Raw genomic sequence first — 22,619 nt, 5'->3', positions numbered from 1 at the left:
AAATCAGTGAAATTCCAGGTCATTCCTGAGAGTTTTTAATGAAAGTAGAAAATTTGGTTCTAAAATTCTTAAGTAAGAGCAAAGGGTCTGAAGCGGCCAAGATGTTTGACGGACAAGCAGGTGGGCTTGACCCCCGGGGCCCACGGAGCCCACGGAGCCCCCGCCGCCCGGCGCCAGGCTGGACTCGGGGTGAGGCGGGGCCCCTCCAGACGGGGCCAGAGCACAGGCAGCTTGGAGGAAGCCGGAGACCCGGGCAGGGGCGGGTGACGTCCCCCTGTGGGTGAGGCCCCCTGCCCTTCACCCATCCTGGCCGTGCGGCGTGCCAGGCGTGAGTGTGCAGAGGCACGAGTGAGCGGGCCGGACCCGGGGGTGGGACGCCCGTCACCCGCGGAAGGGGCTCTGAATGCGACAGGAAAGGGTGGAAGCTCCTGACCTGAGAAGACGGCATGAAGGGTGGGCCGGGGGGCCGGCTCCTCAGGCCCTCCGCCCGGGCCGCAGAGCCCCAGCCCCGCGGGCTCAGCCTCCCCACGCACACCCGCGCACACAGGCCGCACCCTGTGCACCCGCATGTGGACATTCACCGCGTGGCTGACGTGCTCACCGGGACACCCGCAGGCTCCCGCGGGACGCACCAGAGCTCAGGGCCACCGCCGCCTTCCTGCCACCAAACTATGAGTAAATCCCCCGACAGGTTCCGTGTATAAACGTCAGAGTAATTTTTCTTTTTCTTTTTCTTTTTGGTAAATGCTTTCTGCCTTATTTTATTTTTTTAAAGATTTTATTTATTTATTCATGAGAGACACAGAGCCAGAGCCAGAGACACAGGCAGAGGGAGAGGCAGGCTCCATGCAGGGAGCCCGACGTGGGACTCGATCCCAGGACTCCAGGATCACGTCCTGGGCCGAAGGTGGCGCTAAACCGCTGAGCCCCCCAGGTGTCCCTAGTTTCTACTTTTCAAACGAGCCCCTGCCGAGTGGACGCGCAGACGTGCGGACCAGACGGCCGGCGGGAGCGACCGCACCAGCCCACACCTTGCATACCTGCAGCCCCAGAAACGGGGCGAGAGGTGGGCTCAGGTGGTAGGACTGGCTCTGCGGGGAGTCGGGGAGTCGGGGAGTCGGGTGGGCCTGGAGACAGAGGGGGAGGGGCCCAGCTTCAAGGCCTGGCGGGTGGCCAGAGTCTGGGTCATCACCCAGACACAGCACAGGGGCGCGATCCCCAAGGACGTTTCCTTGGGTTTTCTCCTGCTAGAACTGATTCCCAATCCACACCATCCTGTCTCTGCCGGGGGAAGTGGGGCCCGGGTTTCTGTTTTACTTCTGGGGCCCAGTGGTTGGAAGGATGGAAGACGGCTGGTGCCCAAGGCCTCAGGACTCCCGCCAGGACCTGGGCCTGTAGGGGCCGCCCCCACCTACCGGCCAGAGTGAGGGCCCCTCGGTCCCCTCCACAAACATCTCATGAGACCCCGAGGCTGCCCGTGCTGTGCTGGCCACCACTGTCACTTGGTCCCAAGATGCCAGGCGACTGCAAGACAACACCGTCCTCGCCCTGAGCAGGTGGGGTCAAGGCAGAGGACTCAGGGGGGTGAGGTCCAAACAGCCTCTATTATGGACCAGCTCAAGCTTTTTAAATTTTTTTTCTTTTAAATATTTTATTTTTTTAAATTTTTATTTATTTGTGATAGTCACACACAGAGAGAGAGAGAGAGAGGCAGAGACACAGGCAGAGGGAGAAGCAGGCTCCATGTATCGGGAGCCCGACGTTGGATTCGATCCCGGGTCTCCAGGATCGCGCCCTGGGCCAAAGGCAGGCGCCAAACTGCTGCGCCACCCAGGGATCCCAATTTTTTTTTCTTTTAAAGATGTTTGCATCCTGTGGGGAGCCGGACGTGGGACTCGATCCCAGGACCCCGGGGTCACGCCCTGAGCCGGAGGTGGACGGTCAACTGCTGAGCCCCCAGGCGTCCCCTGGAGCAGTTGAAGCTTAAACACAAATACTGAGTGGCCCTGAGGCTGGCCCCGCCGCCCGAAGCCACCTCTCGTCCCGGCACCCCAGCCTCTTGCACGCCCTCCCACAGCCCTTCTGAAGCTCAAGCTTGGTCGGGAGGGGCCGGGCTCAGTCCGCGAAGCCCACCAGGCCCCGCCCTGCACGAGTGTCAGCAAACCTGGAATTTTGTGAGAAACAGCAGGTGGGGGGGGGGGCCTCCGAGCCCCAGGCAGTGTCACCTGTGCCCACGGGGGCTGCCGCCGAGTCCACGCGGCCAGCCACGTGCTGTTTACTGGAGAGCCTCCACTTCCGGGCGAAGTGAGCCCGGGGAGACCGGGCCAGGGCCCGAGGTGTCGCGCGGGGGTGGTGCTCATGTCGCCCCGGGGCCTGGCACCTGCACCCGGGGTTTCCATCTGCGAGAGAAGGTGGCACCGGTCACCTCCAAGGCTGGTTCCCGCCTCTCCGCGGCTCGGCCCCGCCTGCCCTGCGTGCAGCACGGGAACCTGTGGCTCTTTGGTCGCCTTGTACTTTAAGCTCATTTCAGAACCAGCAGGAAGTATCAGTGTCCCGTGTCGTTCCCCACAACGGTGACCTTTGCCAACACCTGGGTCTCAGCCGTGATGTTGCGGCGCTGTTTGCGGCCAGGCCGTCCGCACCCACGGTCCTGTGGTCCTCAGTTGGCTCTTCCTCCAGACGTGGCCTGGCAGCAGCCGGGCAGAGCCTGGCCGCAGCGGGGCGGAGGAGGGGCCTGGTGTCCAGGGGCCGGAGTCGCGCCCGCAGGCCCGGCCTGCCCGCTCGGCAGGTGCGCACCGACCGTCCCCCTGGGGCGCGGCTGCGGTTGGTTCACTCGCTTCCTCCCCAGAAGCCCTTAGAGACGGGGCTGCTTTGTGGGGAGAAGCTGCTGCTTCCCTGCAGGGTCAGCGCTTGGCTCCCCTGCTGTTGAAGGGAAATCTGTGGGGGGTGAAAAAGTGAGGCCGGGGTGGGGGCGGCCCAGTCGGCCAAGCGTCTGCCTTGGGCTCAGGTCATGATCCCGGGGTCCTGGGATCGAGCCCCGCGTTGGGCTCCTCGCCCGGAGGGACTCGTGCTCTCTCGCTCTATCAAATACATAAATAAAATCTAAAAAAAAGAAAGAGAACGGGAGAGGAAGGAAACACCTGAGCTTGCGTGACTCTCTTAGCCCCTCGAGGACGCGGCTCGAGGACGCGTCCCCCGGGAGCAGCCCTGAGCCGAGAGGCCCCGAGGCCCACTCCGGATCAACAGGCTGTGGCCCGCGAGCCTCGGCCCTGCCCCGCGCGCCCTCCGGGGGCGGCCAGGCCTCCTTGCAGCCCCTCCGTGGGAGCCTGACTTCCTGGCTTTCAGGGGAGCAAACGTGCTGTGGACACAGGGCTGCCATTCCGGGGACGGAAACCGTGTCCAGGTCTGTCTCCCGAGATGCCCGTGGTCACCACGCACGTGTGACTCGACAGAGATGGCGCGTCAGCCCGAGATCGGGACCGTGGCCGCCCTCTTTGCCCTTCATCGCCCTCCCGGGGCCCCATCCCCTGGGGACGTCCCTCAGAGCCGCCGGCCACGCAGTCCACGGCCCGGTCTCCGTTTGCCGCACGAGGGAGGGACAAGTGTGCATCGAGGATCTGAGGAGCCGGCTCCGGTGAGTGCCCCCTGAGGGCCTCGCCCCCCGAGTGGCAGGTTGTCAGCAGGTGCGGGGTCCCTGGACTCCCACCTGGAGGGGACACGGCCTCGTCCCGAGCGAGGGCCCTGCCACCGGCTGCTTCCCTCCCGCCCTTGCCCCCGCCGCCCCGCCTCCCCCCTGCCAGCTCCCAGCGTCAGTGCTGTGTCGCGCAGCCGCCCCGTCGCAGGACTCCGCCCCGAGGGCGCCCACATGTCCTCCAGCTCCGTCCTGTCGGCTCCTTCCTTCCCCCCCATCTGCTGCTGAGGATCCTCGGATTCACCCGCTCCCCGGACTCTCAGGCCCCGAGCGCGGCGGCTCCAGAGCATCCGTTTCAGTTCTCGCAGGTTCTTCCTAATGCGCGTGCGAGCTCTTGTCTTCGGCCGGCGTCGTGGTCCTCTGGAAGGTCCCCCCGCGGCTCGAGGCCAGGAGGCCGCCCTGCTCGGGGAGGAAGACTAGGAGAGTTTTCACGAAGTGAAGTTTAACCCGTTAAAATCCTTCCGTCAGGATGGACTTTTACCCCCAGCGTGAGAAAACGTCCTCCCGGAAGGACGCCCCAGCCGGAGAAGTCAGCCGGCGGCGACCCCGTTCCCCCAATTTTATTTCTCTGTCCAGAAATTCAAAAAGCCCGGGAAGGGCAGACCCGGCGCTGGGCTCAGGCCCCAAGAGGCCTGCTGAGAGGCCTGCGCTGGCTCGGGGCCGAGCGGCCTGGGCTGTAGCCGGAGCAGCCCCGTCGCGTTGATCCACTCTGCGCAGCTGTTACGCGACGGTGTTTGAGGAGCTGTGCCCTCGCCTCCAGGCCCTCGTCCCCTGCCCGCTCCTGCCGGGCTGGCGCTAGCGGCGCAGTCATGGCCTCCGGAGCCGAGGGCCTGAGACGGCGCTGCGAGTTGGAGTCTGACAGCTGGGGCGCTGCTCACATGCGCGGACAGAAAAGAGGCTCTTTCTGGGAATTCCAGAGCTGGACAGAGGCCACCAGGCACACAGGGTGGGAGGGTAGCTGCTGGACGGTGGCCCTGTCCTGGTGCCCTTCCTGGGCACAAGTCACCACCACGGCTGGAGAGACTTTGCTGAGGTGACCAAGTGAGGGATCTTGGTGGGAGTGTTAGCTTGCTTGCGAGTGGGCTGCGTGGCACCTCAAGGGTCCTTACCAGAGGGGGGCGGGGGCGGGAGGGTGGAGTCAGAGGGAGAAGGTGTGAGGACAGGGACAGAGAGAGGATTCCGTGCTGCTGGCCTGGGGATGGAGGAAGGGCTGCGAGCGCCTCCAGAAGCTGGGGAAGGCGAGAGAAGGGATTGTCCCCTGGAGCTTCCAGAAAGAAGCCGCCCTGCAGACCCATTCAGATTTCGGATCTCCAGGACCCCGAGAGACTCAGCGCGTGCTGCTTTAAGCCTGTCAGTGTGTGGTTAGCTGTGTGGTGGCCACAGGAAGCTCATGCAAGATGATCGTGTTTCTGCCCTGGAGGCTCTGGGGGTTCTCAGGACACCCCGAGTCTGAGGCGCCTCTCGGGGTGGAGACAGCCATGTCCCAGGACAGCATCCAAGGGCTCGGGAGCCCCCGGGCAGAGAGTGGCTGCGGCTGGACCGCTGGGAGCAGACCCCACACCAGGCGGCCTCATGTGGGAATCGGGGGGGGGGGGTGCGGGGAGGGGACGCGATGCTCGCTCCTCAGGTGCACGATCACCCGGACTGTGGCTCTCCAGGCGGCCACTAGAGCGTGGGCTCCGAGCCTGCACGGCCAGGACATAAGCCCGGCAGTGGGACGGTGGGGGCCTGAGTGGACATGACGGCCTTGGCTACGGTGCAGCTTCAGAGGCCCACGAGGTTGGATGTAAAAGAACTGGAGGGGGACCGAGTCAGCCCCCAAAGGGCTTGGGCAGTAGAGGCTGGGCAGGAGGTGCTGGCCTGCGGGGGGCCTCCAGGCGGCGGGCACCCAGCCTGCTTTGGGCGCAGGTGGCGGGGAGGTGGCCTGGGGTCAGGGCTGGGCTCAGGGCCCCAAGAGCAGGACGGTTTAGACCCCGCAGCCGCCCACCGAGCGTTCCGGGGCTCTCACTGGCTTCCGAGGGGGTGGCCGTCAGGGTCCTTGCTTCCAGCGTCTGTGGTCTCAGGCCATTAGTTCTGCAGAGGTGAGGAAGTCCAAGCCTTCCCACTGCCCCCAAATCTCAGCTCCCAGGTGCCTCCACCCTTGCCCCACTCCTCACCGGGCTGAAGTTGTGGACCTAAACAACCACAAATGCCCACCTGTGCTTTATAAACACCGACGTGTGTGTGTGTGTGTGTGTGTGTGCGCGCGCATGTGTGCTGCTTGTGCATTTGGCAGCAGCAGGGGAGCGGGAAGAGTGGGATGGGAGGGAGCCCCCCCGGGGGGTAGGACTCAGGATTCTGAGATCAGGACCCCTGTGGAAACCAGGAGCCCCAGGCCGAGGAGCCACCCAGCGCCCCTTTGTCTGTAGTGTTGAAGAGCGAGGGTTTAGAGCTTCCACATAGTCAATTGTATTAGTTTTGTCTCTGCGGCTTTGATGGGAGAGTCGAGGGTGCAGGACAGGCGGGGTGGGCAGCTCGCCAGCTCTTCCTCTGCCCAGAGTCTAGGAGGACACAGCGCCGCTTACACCCCCCAGGGGTGCCTTGTCTCCCACCCGGAAGGCTGGCACAGCTGCCAAGGTTCCACTGCCCCCCATCGGGCACGGGCACCCTCAGGGAGGGGCTCCCGGCTGACCCCCAGCTTATTCTGTGGTGGAGGCAGGTGAGGCAGGGGGAGGGCCTGAGGGGTGCTGAGGGGAGGGCCAGGGCTCTGGTCCATTCGCCCTATAGGGCCCTGGGGCCTGGAGTGGGGAGCGCCCCCTACCCCCTCCCTCCTCCAGGGTCTCCAGAGGAGGATGTCCTACCAGATGTTTGGGGAGGAGTCAGGCAAGCCCTCCCCTTCCTCAGCTCTGAGCTGCTTGAGAAAGCAGCTCTGATGGAGGCAGAAAGGGGAGAAGAGAAGCACTTTATTTGTGGCAAGCCTGCACCAGAGACGGCCTCCCCTCCCTCTGGCCTCTCCACCAGACCCTGGGCCCAAGCCCACCCTAGAGAAGCCCCTCCTGCCTCGCCAGGGAAGGGCAGCCACAGAGGCTTCCTCCCTAGCAGCAGGGCAGGATGCAGGCAGGATGCAGGCAAGGAAGGGTTCCTGGAGGAGGTGCCAAGGCCTGATGGCCGCAGGGAGCTGCCAGTGTGGTCCCGCTGGGTCAGGCGGCCCTGGCCAGAGGTGTGAGCAGAGCGAGGGCTGGGGGGCCTGCCGGGCTCACTGGTACTCGTTGGGGGTCGGCATCCTGTTTCCGCAGCTGTAGGACATGTCCTCGTACACCACAGAGACTGAGCTCTTATCCTTCCTGCAGCAGAGTTTCTTGACCTGAAACATAAAGCCTGTGCCCTTTGTAGGGGGCCAGCTCCCTCGGGACGCCCTCCTCAGCGCACTCCCCCTTCGGAAGCATCTTGATTTCCTCCTCCAAATGCCGCTGGGCATCGAGGCCTGGGTGAGGCCAGCTCACAAGGTTTCCCGGGTTCCCCTGGGCTGCCCCCCGCGGGGCAGGGACTGGCTTGGGAGCAGAGCCCAGGGGGCAGTGGAGGGAGGCGGGGGTGAGGGGGTCTGCAGGGGCTGCAAGGTCTCAGGGGTGCGAGGAGCTGGGCAAAGGCGGGTCCACTACAGAGCTGGGTGCCCGGGCAGGGCAGACCGCAGCCGTCACCCCTCCCCCGTGCACTTTCACACCTGCTCCCACCTGCTCCCACCCGGGACTCACATCCCATGTGCACACGGTGCTCAGGCGCCCTTGCACGCCTCCCTGGCCCCTCCTCTCACGGGGCCCATCCTCCTGGGCTGCGCCCATCCCTGCTCTGGGTGCTCCTGGCTCCTTCTTGGGTTTCCCTCCCCACTGGGACCCTGGCCTCACCCCTCTCCTTCCCGCCCATAGAGGAGCTGGCTTACGGGGACACGGGTGAAACCTGGGGGTCCCCACCGACCTGCGTCCTCAGCGCGCACACGGCCCCTGTCCCCAGCCCGACGAGGAAGAAGCTTATAGCCAGGACCGGACAGACGGCAGAGACCAGCCGAGTCTCCTGGTACGTGCCCGCCGCTTCGTCTGTGAAGAAGGAGGGGAGCGCGGCCTGTGGCCGGGGGTGGACTCCCTGAGAGCCTCCCGGGTCACCGAGGGGCTCTGCCACGGCGGGATGAGCAATCCGGGCAGCCTCCCGGAGGCCGTGGGCGCAGCTGGAATGAAGGACTCAGGCCGGCGGGGAGGACGCTTCGGAGTGCGCGCGGGCGGGCACAGGGCATCCCCTACCTGTCACCACCAGCAAGGTGCCAGAGCCCTGGACTTCGGCGTCCATCGTGACGGCCTGGCACACGTAGACGCCATTGTCAGACAGCCGCAGGCCGCGCACGGTGACCGTCAGGTTGCGCTGCAGCCCCGAGAAGGCAATGCGACCCCGAAACTGCTCGTCTACCGTGGGCTCCTTCTCGTCTTCGTAGTAAATCACGTTGGTAGGCTCCGGCCAGCTGCGCCTCAGGCACACCCCCAACAGGACCCCACTGGCGGAGCAGGTGATGTTGACAGAGCTCCCCTCCGGGGCCACCATGTAGTGGGGCGACTGCCACACCTCTGCAGGAAGGACCCCCTGCTGTCACCTGCCCAGTGGCCTCAAGGGGCAGGGACCCTCCTCTGTGCATGGGTGGTGGCTGGAGGGACAGAGGTGCCCGGGGCAGGGCTGCCTGCGACCCTCCCCACACTGGGGCTCGGGGCAAGTTCAGGCTGCGGCTCCTCACTGGGCGCCCCGTCGGCCTCCCCCCTCCCGGCTGGCAGTGCCCGGGATGGCCGGGGGCAGTGCCCTCTCTTCCTGTGTCGGTGCCTCCCCGGGCACCGAGAGCTGGGGCTTGTCTGAGGGGCGCCCACAAGTGTCCCCATCTGCCCAGCCGAGGCCTGGCAGGACCAGCCTCCAGGTGCACCTGTGAGTCTTCTTTAATGTGACCCAAACATCAGCTTCTCTGCAAACTGAATTCTAGAGCTTCTACTTTCCTCTCCCTCTCTCTCTCTCTCTCTCTCTCTCTCTCTCTCTCTCTCCCCTTCTACTGAACCCATCAGGATTCAATCAGAATCGTCAATCAGTTTCAGCAGGAAGTGACGCAGGGGACCCAGGGCATCTGGAGCCTGACCCCCACCCAGGGACCTCCTTGGCCTTCTCCCGGCCCTGTCCCGGCCCAGGCCTCTTGCGCCCCACCCTGCCTCGTGTGACTGAGCTTTGCACCTTCTTGCAGAACTTTGCTCGAATATATGTTTTAAAAAGCAAACCAACAGACCCAACTCTCTCAGATCCAAGGCATCCCTGCTAATTATGGAAAAGATGTTTCGGTAAAGACAGACCAGAGCGGGGGGTGATGCCTCAGACATCAGTCACGGGCGGGGGCGGGGGGCCGGGCGGCTGCCCCGGGGGAGGTCCTGCTCAGCACCCCCAGACCACCCCCTTCCCAGGAAGGAGCACCCTCCCGGTGAGGCTGCGAGCCCACTTCGGGGTGCACAGTGGGGGGGGGGGGGTGGGCCTGGGCAGGGCTTACCTGGGATGGCCAGAGCCCGGAGCAGCATACAGGGGAGTGTGAGGAGCCCAGGGAGCAGTGGGAGCTCCGGAGCCCTGCTCACCGCCATCCTGCCACCACCAGCCACCACCAGCTCTCTCGCTGCCTGGCCGAGACTCTTCCTGTCTGCAGCACTCAGATGTGTGCCACCACCTGGGAGGCACCACCCCCAAAGCCCGCGCAGCAGGAGGCGGTGACCGGAGGCCTTCCTGGAGGCGGTCCGGTGGGCAAGGGGAGGTGCTGAGGGCCAGGCTGGCAGGGTCGGCCCTCGTCCCCTCCAGTCCCTCTGCACTGTCCTTCTGAGTGCCCACTGGGTGACCATTTGTCCTGCTCCGCCACTCCTGCCATGTCTCCACAGGCCTGGGCCGGAACAGGGCCGGGAGAAGGCCAAGGAGGTCCCTGGGTGGGGGGTCAGGCTCCAGATGCCCTGGGTCACTTTCTTTTTTTTTTTTTAATAATAAATTTATTTTTTTTTGGTGTTCAATTTGCCAACATACAGAATAACACCCAGTGCTCATCCTGTCAAGTGCTCCCCTCAACTGCCCGTCACCCAGTCACCCCCACCCCCTGCCCTCCTCCCCTTCCACCACCCCCAGTTCGTTTCCCAGAGTTAGGAGTCTCTACGTTCTGTCTCCCTTTCTGGTATTTCCTACCCATTTCTTCTCCCTTCCCTTCTATTCCCTTTCACTATTATTTATATTCCCCAAATGAATGAGGCCATATAATGTGTGTCCTTCTCCGGTTGACTTTCTGCTGAAGCTCATTGATGCCCGGAATTCTGGCCTGCCATTCAGTGACCCCTGCCCTGGGGGGGCGGGGCCCTGGAGGGCGGGGCCCAGGTGGGCCTGGGGGCGGGGCCTGGATGACGGGAGGGAGGGGTCCTGGAGGGCGGGGCCTGGATGACCTGAAGCAGGGGCCCTGGAGGGCAGGCAGGGCCAAAGCTGGGGCCGGCTGGGGATCCGCGAGGGTCCTGGGGGCCACTGTGAGGCCCCAGAACTCCATCTCCTTAGAGAATCCCACGAACTTACAAGCAGCAAGCAAGACCACCTGGGGGTAAGGAAAAGCACCTACCGCGCAAAGAAGCGAAGAGATGTCCTGTCTCCTTCAGATCTTGGGGCTCTGCCTCTGATGCACCCCCCCAGCCCCAAGTGTCACGTGAGACCAGGACAACAGGAGTCCACAGAGGGCTCTCTGAGTCAGGCCAGGGCCCCGTCCTCAGCGCCCCTTGCCCCTGCCCTCCCACAGCTCAGGGTGGCTGGGACTGGACTGGGTGGAGGGGTGCGGTCCTCTGTGGGTCTGAGCAGTGTCCTGGAGGCGGTGCGGGGGCAGACATTACTCCAAGTGACAGAAGTGAGAACGAGTGGAGGCAGTGGATGGGTGTGCATTGGTCGAAGGGGAGGTCCGGGTCAGGAGACACTGGCTCTGGGGGCGGACAGCGTCCAGGGCAAGGCTGGGGCAGCTTGGGGCCAGCTGGAGAAGCTGAGGGATCACGGGGCCTCTGGGTGCGCGCAGGAAGGCCGAACAACCCCGCAGGGGCCTCAGGGAGCACTGGCATTTCGGGTGTGTGGGAGGAGGTTTGGGGGGCAGGGGGAGAGAGGTGCATGGGCCCCGCCTCCTCCCTGGACCATGCAGCCCCCAGACTGAGCCCCTTGTGGCACAGGTGCCAGGCCCCTTGAGGAGCGGAGGCTCGGCTTATTTCATTCTCTTTGTTGGAACCCAGGCCTGCCCTCGCTGGGCCCCATCCCGAGGGCCGGGGCGCTTCCGGGCACGGGGGGCAGGGGGGAAGGATTGTCCCCTGCCCACACCGTGCTGCCCCTCCCCAGTCCTCAGGTGGGGTGGGGGATCGCGCCGCCCCTCACCTGAGACGTTCAGCATGGTGACTCTGGCATTTCTCTGCCGGCCGTAGAGATGCCACGTGTAGCACCCCGCCTGGGTGTCATTCGCATGGTCGATCACCAGCTGCGCCGAGCCTCCCTGGACGTGGAGCTGCCACCCGGCCGTCCTGAAGTATCCTGGACGCCTGACGCGGAAGAGGGTCTGGCCCTTCCTGTGGTCACCCAGGTAGATAACGACGCCCCGGAAGTCGTTGGAGATGTTGCAGGCCATCACGGCACGCTCCCCTCTGGACACGGAAACCACGCCTTTGGTGCAGCTGGGGTTGTCCCAATCTGTGCGCGGGGGGGGGGGGGGGGGGGGGGGCAGGTCACACGGGGGGCACCGCTGGGCCTCAGGACGTTCACCGACCCTCCCGGGGCCGAGGGAGGGGCAGTGAGGACACGACACCCCCGGGGACGCAGGGGCCCTGCTCAGGGTGGCAGAGAGCCCCGTGAAGCTACTCACACATCGATCGGACCCATCAGCACGTGTGTCTCAAGGGAGAAAACAACACAGAAACAAGGGAGGTTGTGCGTCCCCACGGGGCCGCTGTGCCAACTCACACCCTCATGGTCCCCACGGCCCCAGGGCCCCCAGCTCTGCAAGGAAGGACCCCGGCAGGGCCACTGCTTGGGACTGGCTCCCCAGCCCGGTGGGTGAGGGGCAGAGCCCCGCGGACAGTGGCGCACTGGAGGCCCCGTCGGGCTGCCGTCACCTGCCCATTGCCCAGGGACCCCTGGCTGGCCTTGGGCTCCCAGGAGGAGGGGCTCTGCACTCCCCGGCTTCCTGCCAACCCCATGCCAATGACCCAGCGTGGCCCCCCAGAGCTGCCACAGTAGCTCCAGAAGCTCCCTCCCCCGTGATTCTATTCCACTGGGGTACGCCCGGCCCGCAGCTTTGAGGAACCCCTGGGGTGATTCCACGGCGCTGCCCTGCCCCAGAGCCGTGTGCAGGGGACCGGCTGGAAGGTCCTGCGGGACCCCGTGTGCCCTGGTCCTGCAGGGCCGAGCCTGGCCCGAGAGTCTGATTTCTAACAAGCTCCCCGGTGATGCGGGACCTGCTGGTCCGAGGGTGGATCGGGAACAGAGCAGAGAGGATGCTCAGACTTGGCCTCCTGCCCCTCCCCTGGCCTTTGCGTTGTCGCTGACGGGCCGGGACCCCTCTTTCCCGTAGAACCTGGACGTGTTCTTAGCCAACCCCGTAAGTGTTGTGCCAGTCATCACTGGGCGCTGCACTGGGGACCCGCTGTCTGCCATCGCGGGGGGACTTGGCTCATCCCCTCACCTGGGCCAGCCCCTCACCTCGGGATCATGGTCACTCCCTGGGGCCTGGGCCCCACCTGGGCGTGGATCTGCTCCTCTCACCCCTGCCTTGGCCTCCCCCGCCCCCTCGCTGGGCCCCCCAGCAGACAGGGTGGGATCCTGAGACTTACCTCCACTCTGAACACTGAGGGAGGTGGCCGGGAGGGTGGTCCAGAGCAGGGGGAGAGCCAGAAGGGGGAATGTCAAGGTCAGCATGGCTAGCAGGACAGGGTGGCAAGTGTCAGGGGTCCTGCGTCCTCCTCACTGGTTCTTGGGACACTCCCTGGAGGAAAGAAAGCCACGGGGTCAGAGTTCTCCTGGGCTGCAGCCTGGCCAGGCACAGACAGGGGTCCTGGGCTGCTCCCCAACCAGCTGTGCCCAGATGCCAGAGCCGCTGCCCTGCACCTTCCTCTGCACCTTCTCTGTACCTTCATAACACACGTGGTGAAGGGCAGCCCGGGGGGCTTAGCGGTATAGAACCGCCTTCAGCCAGCGTCCACACGCTGTGGTGGACCCCAGGGCTCGCTCCTGTGTGGAACGCCAGGGGAGTTTGGACAGATGCATGCTGACTTGCACCATCATCAGGTCCCATACAGAGCTGTCCTAAAACCCTGAGTCCACCTGTTGCTCCCCATCCCCCAGCCCCTGACCCCCGACCCCCTGGCCTTCCTGCTGTCTCCGTAGCTTTGCCTGTTTCATAAAGTCGTGCACTTGGGACCCTCTGGTCTGAGCTCCACTGTTTGTCTCCAGTCCGGGTCTGGGGGGTGGAGCAGGAGAGCCGGGGGCAGAGGGCAGTCGGGTTAAGGGGCCTCCAGGCACTTGGGGCCCCTGTGGCCAGGCCCACTCCAGACCCCAGGATGGGGTGTCGCGCTGGGAGGGAGAACACCCAGGCGAGCCAAGGCCACAGAGCCTGCCCATTGTCTGCCCCTGAGCGGAGCTCCTGGACCCCTGAGCCCTGACCCCTGACCCCCAGGAGGGCCTGCCCCCCCCATCTCCACCCCACCAGCCAACCCTGGGCTCCTGGCGGGGCTCCTGGCGGGGCTCCTGGAGGAATCTTACGGGAAAACCCACAGCAGCGGAGAAGGCCGCCCTGCCCTGCAGAGCCTCAGGACGACAGGAAATCGCCAAGATCCAGCTCGTGAAACAGCTATAACCTGAGATGGGAAGAGTCTCAAGAAGGTCAGAGAAGGTCAAATGCGAACGACTCCCACAGGGCCCTCCTCCTAGAGGATGTTAGGAGCAGGGAGCTGGACTCGGGGCTCGATCCCAGGACCCCCAAGTCATGACCTGAGCTGAAACCAAGAGTCGGACGCTTAACCGGTCGAGCCCCTGGTTGCCCCTGTTTCCGTAGTTTCTGTTGGTCTAACAGGCTACAGGGGCTGTTTCTGGGGGGGGGGGGGGCTCCCTTCCCAACCTTCCCTTCTGCGGGTGCGGCTCCCCCAGGAGCTGAGTCAGGCAGGCCCCAGCAGGCGTGGTCACCTTCCGAGCGGCCTGGGCGGGGGCTGGCGCTGCTGTCTTCCCCCCACCTCCCTGTCCTTTGCTGAATTTTTCCTTTTTCTTTTCTTTTATCCTTTTTTCTTGTTAAAGTAGGCTGCATGCCCACGGGGAGCCCCCAGGGGACTGGAACTCAGGACTCTGAGCCCGAGACCTGAGCTGAGCTCAGGAGTCCCACGCTCCACCCGCAGAGCCACCCAGGCGCCCCTTGCTTGACTTTTCTAACCGTGTTTCTAGTTGTAACTTAAGGCCAGAAGCTCTTCTTCTCCTCGTTATACACGCGCCCTGTTTGTGAAACAAGAGCAAGCAACAGAGAACAGGTGACGAGAAAGAACCGCTGGAAAGACGTCCTGAGCCCTGGGTCCCCGGGCCCGTCTCTCACGTGTCTCTCGCGCGTCGCCCGGTGTCAGGCGCATGGAAGCCTGTTAGATGAGACCCTCGGTCCCCGCCTGCCCGTTCGCCCCCATCCCGTGTGCACGGGGTGGACGGCGGCCCCCGGAAGACATGCCCGCCCACAGCCTGTGAACGGGACCTTGTTTGGATACAGGGTCCTTGCAGACCTCATCCCTGGGGACGAGGTCGTATTGGAGCACTGACTGCAGCACGACTGGTGTCCTTATGGAAGAGGAAAATTTGGACAGAGACAGAGACACACGGGGAGAAGGCCGCAGGGCGGCGCGTGGCCGCCAGCCCAGTAGCGCCGGGGCCACCAGGAGCGGGAAGACCCAGGAAGCATCCTCGCCCAGGGCTCCACTCGCACCCCGATTTTGGGCTTCTGGTCTCCATCACCGTGAGAAAACAAACCTCCAGCTCCTGGTCCTTTGCGACGGCCGCCCCAGGAGATGCACTCGGTCCCCTGCCCCGAGCCTGCAGCCCACGCACCCCAGTGACCGCGTGACCCCGGCTTTCTCCCGACCCGATCCCTGCAAACCCCGGGCGAGGAGGGAGCTCACAGTCCTGTCATGTCCGGGACTCTGCATCTGGGTCTCACCTTGCGGTGCGCTTTGGGGGGGCCTAGGCCCCTCTCCCCGGGACCCGCCCCTGGGCCTGTCCGGGGGCACCGACAGGGCCTGGTGCCTGGGTGACGCCTGTCCCCCGTCCTTCGGGCCTTGGCAGACTCTGCCTACTTTTCCTGGGTCCCTAAGACTCGTGTTTCAGAGAAATGAACCGTCGCCCACCCGCCCGACCAACCTGGTCCTGCTCCCTCGGTTCCTCTCGGATTGTTTGTGCAATAAAAAGACTCTACACGTTTACGTTGCCCTGCGTTTTCCTTCAAAGCTTCGAGGTTTCGTGGAAAGTCCAGCGTTACTTGTTGTGGCTCGAGGTCCTTCACGGGGCCTCCCGGACGGTGGGGACCCCGCAGACCGACACACGGGGTCGATTTCCGGCCGGCTCCCGAGTCCCCTCGAAGCCGCTTGCAGGTGCTGCGAGGGGTTCGAGTCTTCCCCTCCCGGGCCCCCAGCAGGCCCTCGGCCCGGCCCCACCTGCTGGCGGCGCCACCCCGCGCCCGGAGCTGCCCGGGGCTGCCCAGAGCTGCCTGCGCCCTGGGGGCCGGGGCCTCCACCTCCCCTTCAGGCTGCTTGCGCCACGAGAATGTTAACGGACTGGAACCGACTTTTCCCTTAGAACTGGACTGTGCTGGCGAGGGGAGACGAGCCGCCCGGGTCCTCCCTGAATGAACCTGCTCTGAGTAACATAGAGACGCGGGATGTCACGGTGGGACACGATCCAGTGGCAGCCCTGTCAGCAATCGCAGGATCGGGCACGAAAGGCTCATTACCCTAAATATTGTTTACATGGGTGGAAGGTTCTAGAAAGACTCATCGAAACTTCCTCCGCTGGGGTTTCCCTGGCACCTCAGATAAGGTCTGCCCGAAGTTCTCCCTGAGTATCGTTACAGAACAGCTTTCCTTCCATCGGAAACACAACGCGGTGCCCAGTGGCGCAGACGCCCTTGCCGGTCGGGGTGGTCTCCCCAGTCCCGCTGCCAGAGCCCTCGGCGTCAGCCTGCGGGAGACCGGGGGACCTGGGGGTGGGCACAGACCCGCGGGTCAGCAGAGTATTAGCCCGTGTCGCCCCATCCTCAGCGCAGCCTCTGGCGCCCTCTGGCATCCCACATGGGTTGGGGCGCCCCGTCTCGGGGTGAGGAGGTGGCCTGTGCCCCTGGGGCTGGAGGTGGGAGACGCGCAGGGGAGCTGCCAGCTGACCCCGGCTCCAGTGAGGACACACCCCAGCGACCGGGCAGGGGCCCCCACTCGGCGTGGAGGGTTGGCACGGAAACCGGAACCGAAGGCCGCCTGGGCCGCCAGCGAGCAGCAGAGTCCCCCGCTGGTGGCTGGTGTGTGCCACACACCCAGCACACGGACGCCCCCGCACACCCAGCACACGGACGCCCCCGCACACCCAGCACACGGACGCCCCCGCACACCCAGCACACGGACGCCCCCGCACACCCGGCACACGGACGCCCCCGCACACCCGGCACACGGACGCCCCCGCACACCCGGCACACGGACGCCCCCGCACACCCAGCACACGGACGCCCCTCGTCCAGGCGTGCGTTCATCTCCACCGCCTGGTCACCTGTGACCTCAGGACCGAGGGGGAAGGCGGGAGAGACGCGCGTGGTCGTGACTGCTGTGGGTATTTATCCTTCCCAAGAAGCTTAGAGTCATGGTTCAAATTCCAAGTAAACTTTCTGGAATCTTGACTGAGAATAACACATGGTCGGGCTATTTCATGAGGCTATTTCCTGCCTCAGTGCCTCTCTCCACCCCCAGTCGGGCCGCCCTGTTGGGCCTTCTGTGATCTCCACTGGCGACAGGGCCAGGCTCGTGCACTCGCAGGCGCGCCCGGGAACACACACCGGGTCTGGGCTTCCAACATGCTCTGCACGCAGCAGGTGTCCGTCCCCGTGGACCCGAGCGGCCTCCCTCTGGTCCTCACTCGGGCCGGGTGACCTGGAGAGTCGGCACCTCGGGGAAGGTGTGTTGACATCACACGCGCTGGCCTGCCCCTCGGACTTTGACAGGGAGAGTGCTGGCGAGCAAAAGGAAAGTGAAAGGCAGAGAGTGTTGTCTCTGTCACATGAGGCAGCTGGGCGTGGGGGATGGTGACCGCCCAAGCAGGCACAACCTCCCGGGGGAGGTGGGTGCGGGGCGCCCCGAGCCCCAGGCAGTCCCGGCCGGGCACCCTCCCGCTCAGTGTTCGGTCTGCCCGCCGAGGGAAGCATGCCAGCCTCACCTTAAGCAGTACCCGTCTGCAGTGGGCGTCAGAGCTGCCCTTGGTACGCTTGCTTTCCTGTGCACAATGACCTGGCCGCAAACCCAGCCAGGAAGTGTCACGGGCTCCCTAGCACCACCGGGCACCCTCCCCTGGGGGTGCAACCTCTGTGAAGGCGGCCCCTGGCCGTCTTCTGTTGTGTCCTCTGCGGGAGGCTGGAATCTGTGCCCGCTCAGGGCATGGGCTCTGGGCTTCTCTTCCCGCTGCCCAAAGCCTCCCACCTCCTCGGAACCTTCCCCCAGGCTCTGGACCGCCCTCCCCTCACCCATAGGCACCTTCACACTCTCCTTATGTAGGGGGACGTCCTGCCTCTCGGCGAAATCCTCTGGCTCCAGACTTAGGATAAGGGGACACCGGGGCTGCACTCCTTTTCAGCCCCACACTGTGTCCATCTGGCCTGGTGTCATGTCCTCCATCACAGCCCCTGTGGCACTGGGTGGCACAGCCAGCTGTGAGAGTCTTTGCTGGCAACTAGAGTAGGACAGTCGGCCCAAACCACAACCGGCCCAGGCGTCTCTGGAGCAGGCTGCAGGTTAACAGCCACATGACTGAGCAGGACCCCTGGGGAAGGAGGCTGGGTGAACAGGCCTGCTTCGCGCTCAAGGCCTTGCCCAAGCTGGTGATGTCAGGGAGCCTGGCCTTGAGCTGGGGTGAGCTTATCTTCTACTGCGGTGGGCAGTGGGTCATCTAGGCTGGGGCTGTCCTAAGCAGCCCCCCAGTGACCCCATCCCCATCCCCAGCAGTGCTCAGGGTCAGGTTTCCTCCTTGGAGCATGTTCAGGTCACTGGGAGAGTCAAGAGTAATCATCAGGGCCTGGGCCTACCCTAGGTGCCCTGGGGTATCGGTCTAGGAGGGCTTGGGCCTCAGAACAGAACTGAGAGGCCCACTGGGCACATGTGGGCTGGGAGCGGTCTGTGCGCTCCACACTGAGACAGCGGCTCAGGGCACCCCCAGTCCAGCCAGAAAGTGGGCAGGGTGGGGGAGGCAGCAGCTTCCTGCCAGGCTAGGGCTAGACGTCAGGTTACATCTTTCAGAATAAGGGGGCCTGGCCCCCTCACTCCTACCCCATCCAGGCCAGACACCTCAGGGCGAGGAGGCCTTCCATGGTCTAGAGCAGTCCCTAGCAAGGGCAGCTGCACACCCGCGGTCGGCCCCAACGGCAGAGAAACCAGCGTAGGGAAGCACTGACCCTAGCTTTGGTGCAGACCTCCAGGACCACAGACGAGTCGTAAAGTGCCTGAACTACATGTGAAAAACACGGGCACAAAGTTCCACCTCAGAGGAGCACCGGAAAACCTGCCAGAGAAGAGTGGGACGAGGGCGGCCTGGCTGGCTTGGTCAGCAGAGCTTGCAACGCCATCTCGGGGCCATGAGTCCAAGCCTCATGTTGGGTGTGGAGCCCCCTTAACATTTTTTTTTTTACTCTCTCTCTCTCTCTCTCTGAATGAATAAATAAATAAATCTTAAAAAAAAAAAATTTTTTTTAAAAAGCTGTAGTAGAGGGGGGATCTGGACTTGAGATGTAGGATCTGGACTAGAGGTGGGGGATCTGGACTAGAGAGGGGGGATCCAGACTCTAGAGGGGGGACCCAGATTTGAGATGGGGGATCTGGACTAGAGAGGGGGGATCTGGACTAGGGAGGGAGGGATCTGGACTCGAGGGGGGCTGTGGGAGACCACAAGGGTTCAGGGTGGCAGGATGTGCAAGAGGATTGGAAGCTTCCCAATGTGTAGTCCAGCTCCCCCATCCCGAGTCCAGCTCCCCAATCTCAAGTCTGGATCCCCCATCTCGAGTCACGGGCTCCGCCCGACTTTTCCCATTGACCAGACGTCCTCCCTTTGGAGCCAGACACAGATCTGAGCTGGGCCCGTGGCATGGATGCCAATGCTGAACCCTGGCTTATCAGTGAGGACAGTCCCCCCCTCAGCTGGCCACCCTTGGGATAGTCCAGAGGTCAGAGGGCAGAGCAGAGAGCCAGGCAGGGTTCCCCCTCCCTTGTCACGACACTGCTCTGCCTGCGGTCAGCCCTGGGAGATCCCATCTTTGCTGTGGGGTTCGGAGGTTATCTGAGTCCAGGCAGGACGGGCTTCAGGAACTTTGCACTCTCAGCCATGAGTCACAAGGGCCACTCTGGGCACAGGGCTGAAGGCAGCAGGTCCCGCAGACGTGCTGTTTCCAGCCGCTGCCCCTGCGGTGCTGGCCCTGCCCGTTCATTTGTCTGTGGGGGCAGAGGGCAGCCCCGGCCGTGTCTGGGGATCAGCCCTCACCCGGCACGAGAACTGGACCCCAGTTGGGGAGGCCAGCTGCAGGCACTGGGCCGAGCGCTTCCTGCCCACTGGTGGCCGGTCCCCTGCCCGCCGCCCCTGGCTGACCCAACCCCCGGGCGCCGTTCTGCACTAGATTCAAGAGCAGCCAAGCCCAGGTGTCCTGGCATCAGGGGTGCCACCAGGGAGTATTTTTTGGAGAAAATTCAGTCCAGTGAAGCAGGCTCCTCTCTGGGCTTGCCAGGCCCGATGCCGGCGCCCAGCTCCACCGATACCAGGTACACACCAGTCACTTGTAGCACATGCCGTGCACTACTGGGGACATACTTACACGTAAAGAATGATTCATATTTCAGGATCAAAAGTGTAATTGTGGCGGCAACTCTCCCACTGCCTGAACCCTCTCACTGGCCGCCAACGCGGCAAAGGGCAGACAAACCAGACGGAGGGAGACCAGGACGAGACAAGGGGAGGGACAGGCCAGAAGGCAGAGGCCGAGTGTGGGGCACGGGCTGGACGGCCAGACAAACTCCACAGCGCAGGTGCTCTCCCGGGGCTGGCCCCTGCCTACTCAGACAGGAGCGACGGAGCCGGGGGTCCCTGACCAAGGGCGACCCACAGGTTCTGGGGCGACTCACACTCGGGATCAGGGACAGGATTTGGAAAGTGCTCGCTGCTGCCAGCAGCTTGTCCCGGTTTGGGAAAACGTAAAACTACCAGGGCTTCAGCAGGCCGGTGCGTAGGGGTCCTCGCCTCCCGCAACCCCGACGGGGCGCTGGTGCCACTTTCTCCCCTGCTGCCGGGGGCTCAGGTAACAGCCGCGCATACTTCAGTGTTGATACCGAGTGGCTGTGACAATGACGACGACGACACAGGGCTGGCCAGCCTTTTGCAGCTCCGTCCAGGGGACAGCCGAGCCTGAGCGGGGCTGGAGGGATGCCCCAGGCCGGGGTGCTGCTGTGGCTGGGAGGGTCCCCAGCTGGCAGTAAAGTCCTCTAGGCCAGGGGACCACGCAGGCCAGCATGTCACGTCTCCCTCCTGCCTGGCTGCCTCCTGCCGGGCTCACAAGCCACCTGCTCCAAGAACCCTCCTCCCCACCACTAGCCCAGTAAGCCTCCTGCCCTGGTCCCTGGGGCCAGAAGCACATCTGTCCCCCATTCTTACTGTCAAAATCCCCAGGGACAGGAGGGCCTCCCCCGGGGCTCTGGTTCCTCTACCCACAGGCCTGGAAAGTGGTTTTCAGGCTGCAGATCATTCACCAGTACTGGGTGATGCACTGAATTTAGAGATTGTTGCCAAACCAAAGGAGACCTGGAGCTTGAAGGGGGGCAGGCAGGGCAGCCTGGGGGGCTCAGGGGTTTAGCGCGGCCTTCAGCCCAGGGCGTGATCCTGGCGACCCAGGATGGAGTCCACGTAGGGCTCCCTGCGCGGAGCCTGCTTCTCCCTCTGCCTGTGTCTCTGCCTCTCTCTCTCTCTGTATCTCTCATGAATAAATAAGTGAAATCATAAAAAAAAAACAAAAAACGGGGGTTGGCTGCCAGAAAATTTGCTCTGGGGCAACAGGCTTGACTCCAAGCTTGCCAGGCACAGTATCCCTCCCGGGGTTGGAGAAGTCTCAGGAGGCATATTTCTGACTTAGCCGTATGTGTGTGTGTGCGTGTGTGTCACTGAGTGTGTGTGTATCGTGGGTGTGAGTGTGCGCATGTGTGTGAGTCTGCAGGAGCCGACCCCCTCACCCTCAGCCTGAGGGTGCCCTGGGGAGAGGGACTTGCGGCCCCTGTCTTCTCTCCTCCCCCAACCCCCTGGCCCATGGACTCTGGGGGGACACTCCGGCCGAATGTCCACAGGTGAAGTTCAGCCCAGCGCTCCGGAGTCTCCATCCCCAGTTCGGGGAGCCCCGCGGCGGAGGAACACCCCACCAGGTCCCCAACGCACGTGCTCCTCATCTGCATCCTGCTCTCTGACTCTCTGAGCGCACCCTCACCTGCGCCCCGCGTCCCTGCGCTCTCTCACCTGCGCCCTGGATCCCCGAGCTCTCCGCACCTGTGCCCTGGGTCCACCACACGCACTCCCTCTCCTGCACTCTGCGTCCCGGTGCTCCCCCCACCTGCACCCCGGGTCCCCCCCACCTGTGCCCCAGGTCCCCGCGCGCTCCCTCACCTGTGCTCCGGGTCCCTCGCTCCCTCACCTGCGCTGCGTCCCCACCGCTGCTCCAGGCTGCCCGCGGCCTCTGGTCTTTGCGTGCTGGGCTCAGAGAGGAAAGTCAGCGGGCGTGGAGGGCGGGGCCGGGGAGGAGGCTGCAGGAATGAGGACGAAACCCTAAGCTCAGGGAAGTCTCTGGAGACTCGGGAACTGCCCTGAGTTCTCAGAAAACGCTTATGACTCGCTTGACAGTTCCTTATTGTATCTTTATTAAAAACGCTGCATTAGACGCTCATTCTGAAGTAACAGGAAAACAGCAGGGGCCGGTTTTCCAGGAAAGCTGAGACCGAGGTTCTCCACCCGCGGAGCAGATGCCCCTTGGGGCGGGTCGGTGGGCTTCCCCGACCTGCGCGGTGCGCACCTGCAGGGCCTGGGGGGGCGCAAGTGAAGGCGCAGAGCGGGAGCGGCTGGCGCCAGTGGGCCCTGGAGGTCCTGAGGGGCTGCAGGCGGGACTGGGCGGAGGGGGGCACCGTTAAAAGGTCAAACGGTCTCTGTGAGCCCTTGGCCGGGAGGAGGCCTCCTCGCAGCTTCTCCCCACTGAGGGTCCCGCAGTGGGTGGGGACACCCACAGACCTGCGTGCGCTGCCGGTGCCCCCGTGTGAGCTCCTTCCCACAGGGTAGGGCCCCCAGGAGAAGCTTGGGGACGTGGCCATCTGTTCCTTCGTCCCATGCAAATGGTTTTGGTGGTTCTTAGGTAAAATTTTCTCCGTGAGTCATCGAGGGTGGGAGCAAGGAGGTGCGCGTGGAAGTTTCGCTGCCCTGGAGGTGTTCGTTCTTTGTGGGACTCTAGGGACTTTGTGGTGCCCTGGACTGTGGCCCGGCTTTCCAGGCCTCGCCAACCTGGGCCCTGCTTCAGTTAATGTGGACGGAGAGGGGGTCACTGGCCCTCGGTCCGCTCGCTGCCACTGCTCACTGGCCCATCCGCTTCAGCTCTGCGGGCCGCCGAGCGGAC

At 64.1% G+C, this 22,619-nt stretch overlaps 1 protein-coding gene across 11 annotated transcripts; it reads right to left on the bottom strand.

The window, feature by feature from the left end:
• Nucleotides 1–6,615: 6,615 nt before the first annotated feature.
• On the bottom strand, nucleotides 6,616–21,742 carry LOC112920622 (T-cell antigen CD7). 11 transcript variants are annotated; one of them, XM_072745458.1, is made up of 10 exons: nucleotides 21,626–21,704; nucleotides 16,785–16,957; nucleotides 14,145–14,203; nucleotides 13,436–13,578; nucleotides 12,556–12,707; nucleotides 11,108–11,416; nucleotides 10,320–10,373; nucleotides 7,963–8,280; nucleotides 7,643–7,761; nucleotides 6,616–7,034 (listed from the first exon to the last, which is right to left on the bottom strand). In XM_072745458.1, the coding sequence occupies exons 5-10, from the start codon at nucleotides 12,638–12,640 to the stop codon at nucleotides 6,927–6,929; spliced, it is 993 nt and encodes a 330-aa protein (XP_072601559.1). In that variant the 5' UTR covers nucleotides 12,641–12,707; nucleotides 13,436–13,578; nucleotides 14,145–14,203; nucleotides 16,785–16,957; nucleotides 21,626–21,704; the 3' UTR covers nucleotides 6,616–6,926. The 11 variants fall into 11 exon arrangements, with proteins under 11 accessions (XP_072601559.1, XP_072601546.1, XP_072601550.1 ...); XM_072745445.1 differs by having other exon boundaries at nucleotides 13,484–13,578; XM_072745449.1 differs by lacking the exon at nucleotides 21,626–21,704 and adding an exon at nucleotides 17,162–17,606 and having other exon boundaries at nucleotides 13,484–13,578.
• Nucleotides 21,743–22,619: the final 877 nt, after the last annotated feature.

This window comes from Vulpes vulpes, chromosome 2 (genome assembly GCF_048418805.1).
Source record: "Vulpes vulpes isolate BD-2025 chromosome 2, VulVul3, whole genome shotgun sequence".
Taxonomy (NCBI): Eukaryota; Metazoa; Chordata; class Mammalia; order Carnivora; family Canidae; genus Vulpes; species Vulpes vulpes.
This window is presented reverse-complemented; position numbering and strand designations above follow the sequence as displayed.